Here is a 14,961-nt window from a genome sequence, read left to right as displayed (position 1 = left end):
CCGTAGCGGAGTCAGTGGCGCAGTCCGGAGTGGACGGGCGGCGCGCACTCACCTGCATCGGCATCTGAATGCGGCGCACCAGCCCAGATCGCCTGGCGCGCACTCACCTGCATCGGCATCTGAATGTGGCGCACCAGCCCAGATCGCCTGGCGCGCACTCACCTGCATCGGCATGTGAATGCGGCGCACCAGCCCAGATCGCCTGGCGCGCACTCACCTGCATCGGCATGTGAATGCGGCGCACCAGCCCAGATCGCCTGGTGCGCACTCACCTGCATCGGCATCTGAATGTGGCGTACCAGCCCAGATCGCTTGGCGCGCACTCACCTGCATCGGCATGTGAATGTGGCGCACCAGCCCAGATCGCCTGGCGCGCACTCACCTGCATCGGCATCTGAATGCGGCGCACCAGAGACATGGCCCAGATCGCCTGACCAGCGTAGTATGGGTAGGTAGGCTCGAGACGAAACGCCTTCTGGGACAGCTCGCGCCGCGCCGCCTGCAGCTCGTCCGCGAATATCTCGAACACCTGCGGCACGGCACACGCACCAAGCTGAGCTCAGATGTGGCGGCGCAACCACCAAGTTGGACACCACCCACAGCGCAGATGCACTGCACATGATAAAACAAACTGTGATTACACCTGTACTACCGACGATGAAACCAGTCACGTAGCAATGAGTACACTGAAAGGGTAGGGCATGTGCTTCACTATAAAATAGTCCAACTAGAAAGGAAGTCGATTTTTTGCTTTGAATTTTCTATCTTTCTTTTCATTCCAGAATTGCCCTGCTTTACGTTAGAAGTCCTCACCTTTTAGTATCTTTAAAAATTTCAAATGAAAAACTTGGGTCTTGCAACGTGACAGCTGGGGCTCGTATTTGAGACTTACTCTTTGGTATGGTTGCCTGATTTATCAGTTGAACTGTCTATGTAAAATTGGGAACATCTCAGAAAGAGCTCAAACAAAAGTTTCCTTTCAAAACCCGTTCATTCGCGACTGACCTCTTTCATTGAAACACTTACACAGAAAATAAAATATTTAACACCTACAAAGCAAACAAATCTGAGACAGCACAGGCCACACAGGTTAAGAAAAAGTGCTTCGTCAGCCAGCACCGAAATTAACGATCAAGATGAGTGTTTCACGTCACTTAAGTTTCACCATTTGCTACCGTTATTTGTTGTTGCTTTTGTGGTCTGCGTAATACCCGTGAACAGATGACCAGAAGTGGCTCACCTGTCAGGTACCGCTGAGGATGAACACCGAAATTACAAACTTAAATTCGCAAAGCTGCGCCTCTCTCCGCTAAGAAAAAGGGATTCAACCAATAAAATGAAGAGGACATATACAGAGACATCTATTAACATATGTGTGACAGGTAGTGGTTAATGGGTTACTTGTGGCTAAGAAAGCATTAGGATGTAATCGAAAGTAGTCAGTGCCAAGACCAACAATTGACAGTCCACTAATGCTTCACCGAATGCAATGTCATGCAAATGCGATATTTGTGTCTGTACATGCTCGACAGCACGCCATCAGGATTAGTCCAGCTGTGTTGAGGTCCAAGCGAGCAAGTAGAAAGCAGCGAACTAGCGCGAATACATCATGGTCATCCTTGCTGCGAGGGGCAAAATGGTTTAGGTGCGACAGTCAACGTGAATAAGTTGAAATGACGCCAAGATGCTGGAGATGATGCCATTTACGGCGGGTTTTGGTGTAGTCACGGGCAGGTGGGCTGCAGTATTCGATGTGCAGTATGACGAGTAGAGTACATTGAGTGGGCTCATTGTGGGAGCGTGTACCACCGTCTAACATACGATCTCTGATCCCAGTGTAGCCCGGTGTCGGCCATGACAGAGGTCCATCTCATGGCGAAGTCACACGCTGATTCACAACAGCTGAAATCGCCGGTAATATGACCGGCTCTTAGAGCGGTAATGACTGGCACCTTTGGTACACAAAACCAATGGACTTCAGATGACGCAGTTTTGCAGCCGTGACCAGCTCAGTGAGAAGGCCTTCATGGAATGCGCGTATTCGTCACCATGGAAGGAGGTACGCGCCTGTACAGTTTGCATGGCCCAGCCAATCTCTTTTTGTGCAGGTCAACACGCCTCGTATTTGACATTTTTGGAAAAGCTGACAATGATCGTGCTCTCTGCAGTCGACCCTGGGCCAGTGCCGGCCACGTGCTCGGACAGATATGCTTGATATATCGCTATACTTGATATACCACATCACTGAACGAGTGGCGAGCACTGCTGCCCTGGTGATGAGATGTCAGAAAGCAATGCGAACGCTCACTTATTCCATTGAATCACCCCGTCGCAGAGCCTTCATTGGTCTCACCTGGACCGTCTTCATGTCGAAAATGCGACGTATCATCTCTCGGTTGGCGTAGCGCCGGAAGCAGGAGAGCAGCAGCACACCCTCCTCCACCGTGCGCACCGTCTCGAATGACCAATCGATGATGTTGGTGAGCATCACCTCGACGTCTTTGACCCGCATCCGGAACCTGATAACAGCACGGGCCGGTCGGGAGCGATCCCAACGTCTGGCAGCAAAGGCTCACAGAGCGGTACTTCCCTATTCAGTTTCCCCTCTCCCTCTCCAACCTCAACCTGCGAAACTACGCCCCTGGAGGCTCGTGCGCAGCCACAGTAGCGCGAGACCTCATAGTGTCTTTATATGCACATGAAACATGGTGAACGCTATTTGGCGTAAGTACAAGTGGCTTAGGCTCTGGAAAAATGGCAGCCCACACTTAGAGAATAATGGCAGGCAACCACCAGGCGCTTTGAAAGCCATCTAAATCCTCGCGGGTACATTTTCAGCTTGTACACATTTTGCTGGCACTGGTCCATAAAGCGCGTACTGACGGTGTTGAACTAGAACTTAGTTGCAATGGTTACGATCAGTTGAGTTTAAACATAGCATGGGCTTTCAAGGCAATGCTTTGCACATGTTGTAAGGATAATGATGCAACGAAAAGTAAGCTTTTTTGACCACCATGCTCTTTAACCTCCTCCAGTAAGCACCAGTCTTGAGGTGAGAAGGTACCCATGATATTATACGGCAAGGAGCACGGCGGGATAATTCACTGACTTCGCTAGGAAATACTCTTTGTTATGGCGGATTTTCCCCCGTCGTTTATGATGTCGCACTCTCTGCCCTGTCCTGGCGTAGTGACACGCATTTGTTCGCGGCCCACCTGGCCTGTCCTCATCGCCAGGTTGAGGGCGACGGGCCGAGTTTGTTGTCCATTGGCAAAAAAGAAATGTCGCACCGTAGGGAAAAATGGATCGGGCCCTCTAAATATCTGCTTTAATTTCATTTCATCGAGGGAAGAGCAATGCCTATTTTGACGCTCGCTGTGGTATTAAAAGCAATTTTGATTCCATCAAATCCCAAGCTACCGAAACCTTCCTACTTTCGTATTTTCTCTTAAAATCATGGTTGATTGGTTATTTGGCTGTTCTGCTTGGTTTGGCTCGGAGGGGTTCCCACCACCCACCACCGGACTCAGGAACGCTACATTCTAAAACAAGTGCTGTGATAGCGAGGTCGAATTAGGCGCGTGATGCAGGTACTAGGTGTGCGTATGTTTGCCACATGTACTCGTGAGCTGGACCTCGGTGCATGCTGTTTCGAAATAGCGCAATGCGTACTACTCTCGCGTCAATCAAACGCATCAAAGGTAAGGGGGAACAATAGCGGAAAAATCCGACCTGAGCTGGGCGCGATGACCGAGTCAAGTCACCCTACTTGGACTTCCCGAAAGATCTGCCGGATATGTATGAGCGCAATATATAACGTGTGACTATAAATCTACATAATCGATTTTTACGAACGCGGTATGCAGGATTTTGTTCGTTAGCGAAAATGAATAGATAATTGTGCCGACTATGACCTGATGGGGCGACTACATCATAGTAATCATCTGCCCGGGGCCACAAACAGACGTTACTAAAGATGTTTACCACGCCATTTAGCCAAGATTAAAATTTGGTACCCATCCCTCACGGAGTTCTCGGATCGCCTCATCCATGCAGTGCAATGCACTTGAGTGTGGATGGACATATTTAGGCCCCAATAGTACTGACTTGTTTGCTGTTGGAGGCTTACAGGCTGGTAGGTGGGAAAGATCAGAAGAGTGGTTGGGGCACAACCACTCCTCTGATCAGGACAAACCGTGTTCCTTTCATTGGCATGCATTGGCACATTTATTCCTACTACCGCGTGCTAATGTTTACCTAAAATAAGATTTCGTGACATGAAATGCATGAAAATGACCAATTTCCATGTGCTTCAAAAGCCTTAGATTATCACAGGCGGGTGCAGGCGGTACTCCCATGATGAATGGAGACTGGTTTCAGTGCTGAGGGAACTTGCGTCCCAATGTTAGCCTTCCAATTTTGCACGGCCGGATAAAGCAGATGGCTGGGGCGAAACCAGTAAAGACGCAGAGGGACGTACGACGGCTCAGATGCTATGGTGGGCTGTGTACACACACAGTTGTGTGATCGGCACGCTGAATGATTGGTGGCGCGCGTGCACAAGCTGAGTACCGCCTCACTTCTGATGTCCAGCGTCTGAAACCCACACGGAGAGTTTTGGTTTCTCCCTTATTGCTAACGTCTAAATGGCTATGTGTGGCAGGGATGAGCTGAGATAGCATCCCATACGGTTTCGACTGCATTCAAATAGCTTGCACATGCACTGTCTCGTGGTCTCTGCGCCGTATGTGCAGATGTGTGTCGAGTGGTCTTATAAACGGCGGGTACTAGAAACATAGACTTTCGAATTCCAATGAAAGGCACTCTTTCCGGACTGCTGGCGACTGCACACAATGTGGCATATCGAACAACTGGGGGGGGGGGGGGGGGGGGCGATGTGTATGCTGCCGCACCGCCGTCTCGCGTTGTTAGCTTGTTGCTCCGCCCTTCACTCAGGGTTCGGAGGGCGGCGAACTTAGCACCTGGACGCCCCAGGCTTGGAAAAGCAGTCGGCTGGGAAGGCCAGATCGTCTGGGCTCGGGGTAAAAAAGATTGTCAGCCAATGGCCTATGCCGACCTCCGAGATGCATTGTGAGACACTGGACACAAATGCAATGGTCTAATCGGCTCACTGTGCGGAATTTGTGATGCCGTCCCCGCTGCTTTACGTTCTCCAGTTTGGTCACACTCCATGGCCCGAGGCTTCACATCTTGTCACCGATCGGAACTCTGCTGGTCGCACGATAAGTTTCGATTTTTCCACGAGCTTATGTGCGCAATGGTTTACCTTTGGTGATGTTTGCCCAGATCAAGCAGAAATGCATCTAACAAGCAGATATTCATCCCAAGCACATCACACGTGAACAACAGAAGTGCAGTCACTTTACATTTTGTGTCAAGCCGACACCATATCGACATAACGCTACTCGAATGGAACTATCACCACCGCGTACTCGTATCCAGAAGTTAATCCTTGCACGAAAACTTTGAAGACTTACGGTCGCATACAGAAAACAATCCTTGGAAACCGAAAGAGACGAAGTTGATTACGAGCGCATGGCGTAATTTCTGTTAAATGCACTCAAAATATGTCATGTGTGACTGCTCTTCGTGTTGTTATTTGGCAAGGGAAAAATCAAAATGTATTTCATGACAACCGAAAGAAAACTTCGCAGAAGGAAGTTTGGAGGGCAGGCTTACTTTCTGAACTCGTTGAGCCACTGAGTGGAGCGGTTGTCGGAGATGATCTGCTTGTTGGAGCCGATGTCCTTGAGACAGGCGGAGAACACGCGCTCCAGCTCCTGCATACTGCGCGCGATCTCCGGGCCGCGGGCTCCAGCGAACAGTGGCAGCGGCACCTGCTCGCCGTCCTCCATCCTGTGAGGCCGAGCCGCGGCCGCGGCATGCCGTCACAACCACGCACGGTGGGAACACGGTGGGAACCTGCCTGTCGCACGGTTATTGCAGCGACGAAAATGTGTGCGACAGACAAGGCATGGGGAAGTCCAAGGAGAAGATTATTTAGCACATTCGTAATCAAGGCAATACTTACATCGCGCATGCTTGGCTGGTACCAAGAGTCCAAGTTTGCAAATCATGCCAGCCAGTTCCACCTTTTACCAGGCCCAGTGGCCGAGCGTTCAACCGAGCTGCCATCCGGCTCGAACCTGTTGAGGTACATCTGACTGTTGCAGATCTCGATGAGGTCCTTGCAGCGCTGCGTGAAGGCGTCGAGCTCGGCGAATATTGTGGTCACATCCAGCACCCAGCCCTGCTCAGACATCTTGTGGTGGACGCGCGCCGTCTGTCGGAGCAGGCACCGTCTCCGGTCATTCACTGACGGGCGCCGACCTCACGCAGGCCATGCTGGCACCCGGCACCTCGGCCGCGGTCGGCACGGCGCACGCATCAGGAAAACGACCGATGTCATCCAGAAGCAAGGGGGATTCATGATTATCAGGCGATGACAGACTTCTTCTCATTTGAGTAATACCCCCGCGAGTGTCGAGCCAATGATAACTGAACACCTTTTGGCTGTGGATCCGGAATTCAAAACGATTGGAATTGGGCTTGTCGTCTCATTAAACTGCTGTATACACTTACATTTACCGTCCCCTTTTGAGCATGGTTATGCTGTGCCATTAAAAGTATCCAGTCAGTTTTTAATTGTCGACCCTGCTGGAGAGCATACATGAGCTAAATAATCCCATGCCTTTTTGTAGATGTTTTTCCAGGCCATCGAACAGTCGATGCACTGCTCGAGCGTTCGAATGGAGGAGCGACAGCGGCCGTTGAAGATGTCGTCGATGGAGATGACGTTCTGACAAACGTTGATGACTTCGGTGCTGACGCGACGAAGAATGCCCGTCACGCGCTCCCTGGGCGACAGCAGTGGCGGCAGTCATTCAAAAGCCAAACATGAACAACCCTACCTACACAGGGGCAGAAATGTTAAGCTCAGCTGGTTCTTGGAGCCACTGGAAGAATAGCGAAACTGATGATGAACATTGCACCTTGGATTATTTCTTCAAGCGCAATGAGCGAGAAAATTCGTGAATTACACCGCGTTCTCAGCATAACAGCACTTGGACTTGGCACGGCGAGAACACTTCAGAACACACCCTGTATAACTGGTGGTAATCTCACACAGGCAAAGTAGAGTGCGACGCAGTACGCAAGCATGCGAACCCAACAACAAATACGACTCCAAACAAAACAAAAAGAAGCACGAATCCAACCACAAATCAAGCGATGACAGGAGACACAGGCCCAAGAGTGAGGTCCGCAAAATAGGCTGACGCGCTCGGACCCGCCTCCCGAGCATGCCCGCTTGTCACGAGTCCGCACTGCCACCGCGTCTCCCGCATGGTGCTGCTGGTGGCTATCGTTACTTGAAGGTCTGCCTTTAGGCCTGATCATTTGCACTCCGCTCCATGGGGAATTTTCCCGTTGATGTCGAGTTGAAGTTGTATATACATGTGTGAATACATACATGTTTAGTTAGAATTTACGTAAGGGGTTATAAGTAATGTGAGTGCACTGCTACGTAAGCTTATTGGTTCCCCTGTTTTGTAATGCTCTAGAAACAGACACCAGAATCCGTGGCCGTTAGATAGAGCATCAGCACCTGACTACGTCCAATTCGCTGAAGTCTAGAATGTTCCTGTGAACAAGTTACCTGATGGCGCTCAGGCCTTTTTACCTTTGTAGGACAGCAAATCAGACAATACGTTAACGAAATTATTGGTCATTTCGTCAAATGGTACATATTTATCCCCAAAGCAGCCTGTTCTGAAGGAGAATGTGCATTCCTAACACACCCTGAACGATGTATCGCAACTGTCGGGGGCAGATGGAGCGTGGTCTTCTCATCAGAGCTGGGCGTGTATATCAGCCAGCTGTTCTATCGCGAGTGGTGTCGAGCTGGGCTGGGCTGAGCTTTAGCTTTTAAGGATTGCCCTTTTACTCATCAATTCACTTTTGTGGCTATGGTGGATAGGGAGAAGACGTGGCTCATATGCGGCTGGCACAAAGCAGTGGGAGGTCTGCGCCAGGCCAGGGAGTGGGCTGGCGGGGCCTTGGGAGATCGATGGATCGGATCGTGGCCCCTGTCAGCCTCGGTGGCATGAATGGGAAAGGTAGTTGATTCGTCCTCAAAGACCCACAAGGTGGGAATTTGGACAAGTGGTGCTCCGCGCTGGATTGTTAGCCCTCTCAGCACCAGTATTTGCCCAAGTGCACGAGATCTTGGCAGTATCCCACCATCGCATAGCTTCAAAAGTGTTCAAAACAATGTCCGAAAATATTTTAGTGTAGCAGTGTCGTTGCCGCACACGGACATTTAAATCCCATTGTCACCCAAGGTCACGCAATGGCAACCAACGAGCTTAATTTATCCATTGAAAGCAAATCTTACCCTGCTCGAGGAAGTTTTCAGTAACGAACGTAAAATGGACCATGATACCGAAAAAGTATCGTCTGATCACGTCGGATCCAACCAGACAGGTCAAACTGAGAAATGCGGTAAAATAACATGCACATAGACATAGCCGGCGTAAATCATGTGCGGACTGCCGCCGTCTCCAAATTTTTGCCTCATCACGTAAGCCGTGGAATTGGCAGAAGGCGTCTTAACTCACGTGAGATTGCACTGCCAAATGTGTTGAGGCCGGCGAAGCTGGCAGCGGCTAACGCGCTTCTCCGAATGCGTGTCTTCGCAATAAATCAGACAGATCTTTGAAGTGGAGGACTCACGAAAGAAAGCAACGGGTATGCTGAGTCTCGCCGCTCCCCCTTTCGCACCTGGTGTTGTAGTACGGCGAGTTGTTCCACACAACGCGTATCAGAGTGAGCACGTGCTCCAGCTGGCCGGCCATCTCGTCCGGCGATGACTTGCTGAGCTCCTCGCATGGCTCCTGCAGCAGGCTCAGGTAGTGTTTGTTGCTGCCGGACGCGGGCGGGCCAAGGTTAGCGCCAGCGTTGCAGCCGGCCTCAGTCAGACGTGGTGTCCATTTGTCGGCTCAGGCAATATGTGGCCTAGGAACGCGACATACATGGCCGCGCACTCTTTTATGAATGGACGACGGCTGTAAAAACCACACCATCGCTCAGGGGCCATGGTGCAACCGGGGTTCCAACCCGGGCACTTACATAGTAGTCGAAGGTCCTAACCACTCGGTCATCACACCCTCATCCGCATCACTGCATGTCCTGAAGTCCGGTAGCAGGGAATTAGAGAAGAAATCAAGAGGGGGGCCGGGAGCCACGTAAGAAACCATGAGAGCCGGAAACGAGGAAAAAAACACGAGGGAGCCGGAAACTAGGAAAGAAAGCCTAAGCTTGTTCGACCTACCAGAGTACACGCGTGTAGACCAGACTTCGGTTATGCTCTAACATAACATCTTTGAATTCATAGTTATTATTATTGCAAGCATCACCAAGTCGATTCAGTGTCACATAGCGCGTTTGCAAATGTGATGGATTGGCAGCGGGACTTTGTATGGAATATCCTTAAGTCAGGGGCGTTGCTGTCACTCAACACCAAGCGCGCCCGCCCTTATGTCCGCACAGCATCTGACACCGGGTAATCACCCGGCGGGCACGCAGGTGAGCAACTCAGAATTCACACCGAAGCCGAGTCGGCAACGAGGGCTAGTTGGCGACAGACCACTCCGGCAAGACGGAGACAGGTCCCCCAGTCGAAAGGACGTCATGCGGTTGATGGCCGTTTGCACCTTGCGAAGTAGCTGCGGAACCGATCCAGTTTACAGCCAGCCAGCTGCTGCGGATTGGAGATGCCAGTTCTGAGCCCGCAGGCCCGCAAACCGTGGGGAATAGAGCACAAAGGATATCTCTCGTCCGTAACACCTGACCACGCTAGGATCTGCTGCGGACTCCCCAATGCGGTGGATGCTTACCAGGCGCGCCATTTTGTAGCTGTTAAACCCGCGCTTTGCGGGCCTGCAGCCTTACATCTAGCGCGTCCCGTTCGCAAAAGCTGACTGGCTGCAGACTCTGCAGCGGATCCCAAGTCAGTCTGCAGGCGTGAGCGGGCCTTAAGGTTTCCAGCCGCTTAGCTCAGTGCTGTGGCGCGACCTCACCTCTCGGCCTGCTGTGATCCGTCCTGGATTTCGTGGGCCAGCCGGTTGAAACGGCCGATATAAGAAGACTTCGCGTGCTCCAAAACATCGCTCATCTTCTTCACCACCGCGCTGTCCAGCTGTACCTTAACGCCTGACAGGTCCTTACCTGAGGTGAAAACCAGCAAAACACGTACACCCCAGAAAGGAACCGAGGGTCCAAGGTACCGCAGTACCCGATCACTTCGACGGATGATACATCTCGCCGACCTGAGGTGGACAGGTCAGGTGCCGCGGATGGCTATGCGTACCTTTTGATAGTATACGGGCTGCACTGCAGCTGGCTAACATTATGACCCCATAAAGCACGGCACGGTGAAATGACAGAACGTGCAGTATGTGTGTGGACATTTTACCTAGTTGGAAATGGTCTGCAATCGGACAACTCTTAGAACACGTTCGGTTTGGCTGAAGTTCGGCACCAACATGCAATTATCATACGTTCCTACGACATCGCGATGCAAATTAAGAAACCTTGACTTTTTATTGTATTAAATTAAGGCACTTCCGGCTTGCTTGAAACCAGGCTTCACGTTATCGACATGACATACATGTTATCGAAAGCACTCTGGGGATCTCTTTTGCATATGCCGTCGCGGGTGGTGGTATGGTGCTCTGAATGCCACCGTCAGTCAGTTAAGTATCTGTGATGCGACTGATGACGTTGCACTAAAGCTTTCAAAAACTGTAAAAAAAATTACGGCTGGATAAGTCTGGCCAACAGAAGGAACTTAATTAATACTCCCCAGATTTCCAGCGGTTGTAAGGACCCCAGTCATAACATCTGACAGCACGTCACCTTTCTATCATGATGAAGGCGACATCACATGCCGGTTTTGATCAATACTTAAAACGATCTCCTCGCCACAAGACGAAGGCAGCGCAGAAAGAGTACACGGATCTTAGGCGCGTTGCCGTTGTATTCATTGGTTTTGGAAACACTCAAATGCAGAATAAATAAACCAAAAGCTGAGCGAACGCGATCCCATAGCTTATACGCAAAAATAACAGCCGGGTTAGAAGGCCATTGCGCGTAATCCTAGCAACTGGCCACACGCGATTGCACATGACTATGTTGTTCGTACGCGACTATGTTCAGCTATGTAAACTGTGTTTCATCAGCGTAAATGAATCGGGATTCGTGTTTGCATGCTCCCAATTTAGTTTCACGCCTTCACTTCCTACAAATACACATTTCAACTTAGTTTGACTGCGGATTAATCAGATAACCGTCTATCCGCTTAATCGACCAACGCTGGGATTAAAAAGAACTACTGAACAGTGCTGCTAAACATAGCGTCAAGCCCATGGGCATCAATGACAGGCTAGCTGAGCAGTTGATTTTGAATTAATTGCGAAAAATACACAACATCAAGTCAACACTATCAAAATCGATGGAATGCATGACTATCGGGCAAACCTGAAATATTACACCAGAGTGAATTAACAAGAACAGGGACAAATTACACAAACATAAAGACACACGATATGAACTCAGCACTACTAACAATTAAAATTTGCTCATCAAAAAAGCTAAAATGTTATACTGCAGGTGCATTAGTCCAGGACGAAATATATCAGCATAGGCCTTATTCGAGCACGTACAGCGATCGTTCCAGAAGTGAATCTCGTCCAGCGGGCCGGCTTTTTCTGGCATCTCGATCGAGTCCAAGCTGCTCAGCATCTCCTTGATTTGGCGGATCCAGTGCACCATCGCCGCTGCAGAGCGCCGCAGCCGACGTCACGGCGACCGGAAGCAACATTTGGAGTGGGCAGGACGTGAGACGCGTCAGAAGAAGCAGCAGGCTCAGAGGCGAAAGCGACGTACAGCGTAATATTGCCATGTCCAGTCACAAGATGAAGCGGGCGACCTATAGCCCCCAACATCGCCTCCAAGGTGTTTGCCTTACCGCCGGCGCCCGTATTCACTCAGAACACAAAATACCAGGTAGAAGGAGCTTGTTTGGTAACACGAGCCTTGGTTACAAAAAAGGACACGTGACGCTACGTGGTTGGCCAATGTAGGCAGAGCATCGACCTTCCAGCCTTCAGTCGCTATCCAGTGAGAGCCCGGCGACGTCCGTTCTGTGATTAAACCTTCCATGTCGCTCCGGCCACTGACTACAGCCCGTGACAACCATGCCACTTCTAAGGCCCGTTGTACAGGGTTCGCTACCAGACTGACAAGTGGCATTAAGCAATTGGTTCTGCGGTAGCACTCCGACTGCAGTTCTGTAAGGCGCCTGACTCCGCAGCGCCAGTGGGGGTCACTCACCCTCCAACCTTTCCACCAGGTCCTTGTCCTTCGCCATGTCCTCCACGGGGCGGGACAGGTCCTCGGAGGGGATGTACAGTACCGTCTGGCCTATGGCCTTGTACCGGGCGTCCGTCAGGTAGGCCATAAACCGATGCAGCTTCCCTGAAAAATCTTTCCGGATGCCTGAGATAATCTAGTTAAGAAAGGGTGATGTCTACTGGATGATAGACTAGGCCGACACACACTTATGCCAGTCAACAATAGTAGCTTAACACTTTCAAACGTTTTTGATAACGAGTGAAAACACTACAGGCAATAAGGTATGTGACGAACGTAACGCGGGAAGTCAAAATAAACTTATCTGGCACTAAGAACTCAATGTTCTACCAACAAGATTTAGAAATCAGCACCCGCAGTACTAATAAGTCGACAGCGCAAACAACAGGTCTGAGACACTTCTATAAGTTTGCATTAGATACTTTCTGTGTACATATTGATATTGATCTACGATCACTTGCTGCTGGCACATGGTCATGTGGTTTTAGACATCACACAGTGAAGGGGATTAAGCATCCCGTTTTGTTACCATGAGCTATTGCTTCAGGACATTAACATTTTAAAGATTCGATATCGCCCACAAGCGAGGAACACGGTGAGCACCCTCAGTCTTGCTGCGAAAGGATACTGTCCGGCCATGTGGTGTCATCCAAGAAGTACGGCATGTACAGGGAGGACATCCGGATCAGCAGCGACTCCAGAAAGGGAGCCTTCATGTTACCCCATGCCACCTTGCCTCGGTAGCTAAGGTCGCTTAAGACAGGTGGCGCGCTGGGTCGCTTCAGGAAGTATATCACCTCATCCACCTGCGCCACCAACGACAGAAGTCATGACCTTGGAAACCGTCACGTTGCATGGGACGCTGAGATGTAATGACGGCTCGCTTCATGATTGAAAAGTCCTGACTCCGCGCCAAAAGTTGTTCTGTTTAGAATACCGTAACTGCGTACGTGCGGCTTAAGGCTGAGCGGTTCTGACGTACCCTTCTTCAAAAAGGCGTTCCACAGCGTATTTACTGCTGGTGCATAAAGGAACAGGCGCAAACCTGTTGGATCGGCGCGCCGAACAGAGCCGTTAAAATCTTGTGGTGCTCCTGGTCCGTCTCCACGAAGAATGTGATCATGGGGCGGGTCTCGTCTTTGAGGAAAGTGGCAATCTTCTCGTCATGAGACGCATCCCACAGATCGGCAGGAAGACCACACAGCAGTGCACACCGTCGAATGTAGCCCACCTGGAGGGCGAAAAAGGACTCAGTGGCTGTCACAACAGGACGAGAGCGGCGTCGTTAGGGCTAACTAGACCACACCTCACATCAAACCGGCCAGCTGACTGTGCACAGCGTGAGAGGAGTACGGGGCATCACAAAGGCAGATCTGTCACTGCTAAGGACCCATCCATATCCATCCAAAGATGGCCCCGCAGGACAGATTCTGGACAATGGCCTCCAACTACCTCCCTATAAAGAGGACTTCCACGACGAAGACGGCATTAGAGAAAACACCTGGTCCCCGCAGCAGGACGGGGCGGCTCACCACACACCAATGGCCTTGCCCTGGCTGGAAGACCACTTCAGAGAGCGCATCATGAGCTGAAAGGCGGACTACGACCTTCCGCATGTTTATCCAGGATAGTTTCGTAAGTGTAAGCGTGCAGGAAGAGAGCCCAGAGCTTTGGTGACTGGATGGAGTCACCATCCAGGTGGCACGCAAAACAACACCTCATACATTCGCCAGGGTTTACGATGAGGAGGTAATTGGTGCGTGCAGACACCTGCCCCCTTCGAAGTGATTCACCAGAACATGCTGTGAATAACTACCCCGATGATAATTAATTTTCAACGGTGCGTAATACAATACCTATCGTTCGGCGAGTCTCTTGAGCTGAAAAGTTTGTCAGTGTGACTTGCCATTTTTGTACTAGGGCCAAGCGAAGTCCCGACATTTTTTTTTATTTCCGCCCTCAATGAGCCCCACAGTGGCAGATGTTTGTAAGTCGCCTGCGCGCTGCGCTCCGAATGGGTGCGGTGCCGGCGCGCGTCGTCCTCTCCACTTCAGTGCCTCGCTGGTCCGTTCTGTGCATATGGACTGCGTGAAACTATTGCTGTGATTTGAGTTGACCGTGAGAAGCATGACGTAAGCTCTGAAGTTCAGTGCTCACGACCCTTGGCCTCAGTGGAGGCATCCTGATTCCTCGTATTGACCTGCTGTTCGCTAGTGACCACTGATTGCGCATATTTTTCTGCCTGGGCACGTCCATTGTTTGAGACCCTCAGCCGGGCCCAGCTGCTACGGCACTACCTGACATCTCGACATGGATGTTCGCCGAATACCTATGTTTCATCGCAATATCGTAAAACCTTCTGCGCTCGTTGTGGTTGTCTGAATTTTAGTGCATGTTGCGAACTCCGTGCCCTAGCCGCCCACCCAACCGATGGAGCTGGACCCGCCCCTGGCTGCGTGACCTTGGGCGTAGCATGTTCCCCGCCGTGCTGGAACCGCGGGCTCTAAG

General features: G+C 50.9%; 1 protein-coding gene across 1 annotated transcript in view; it reads right to left on the bottom strand.

The window, feature by feature from the left end:
- LOC119093418 (dynein heavy chain 2, axonemal) overlaps window positions 1–12,541 on the bottom strand; it is a 35,976-nt gene extending 23,435 nt beyond the window's left edge. The window contains exons 1-9 of the mRNA XM_037216372.1: window positions 12,415–12,541; window positions 11,745–11,858; window positions 10,101–10,248; window positions 8,803–8,943; window positions 6,713–6,878; window positions 6,168–6,304; window positions 5,701–5,877; window positions 2,354–2,519; window positions 383–529 (exon numbers count right to left, since the gene is read on the bottom strand). Coding sequence (XP_037072267.1) covers window positions 383–529; window positions 2,354–2,519; window positions 5,701–5,877; window positions 6,168–6,304; window positions 6,713–6,878; window positions 8,803–8,943; window positions 10,101–10,248; window positions 11,745–11,858; window positions 12,415–12,541 — 1,323 coding nt within the window. The remainder of the gene's footprint in view (window positions 1–382; window positions 530–2,353; window positions 2,520–5,700; window positions 5,878–6,167; window positions 6,305–6,712; window positions 6,879–8,802; window positions 8,944–10,100; window positions 10,249–11,744; window positions 11,859–12,414) is intronic.
- Window positions 12,542–14,961: the final 2,420 nt, after the last annotated feature.

This window comes from Pollicipes pollicipes, unplaced genomic scaffold, assembly GCF_011947565.3.
Source record: "Pollicipes pollicipes isolate AB1234 unplaced genomic scaffold, Ppol_2.1 Scaffold_4002;HRSCAF=4701_pilon_pilon_pilon, whole genome shotgun sequence".
NCBI lineage: Eukaryota > Metazoa > Arthropoda > Thecostraca > Pollicipedomorpha > Pollicipedidae > Pollicipes > Pollicipes pollicipes.
This window is presented reverse-complemented; position numbering and strand designations above follow the sequence as displayed.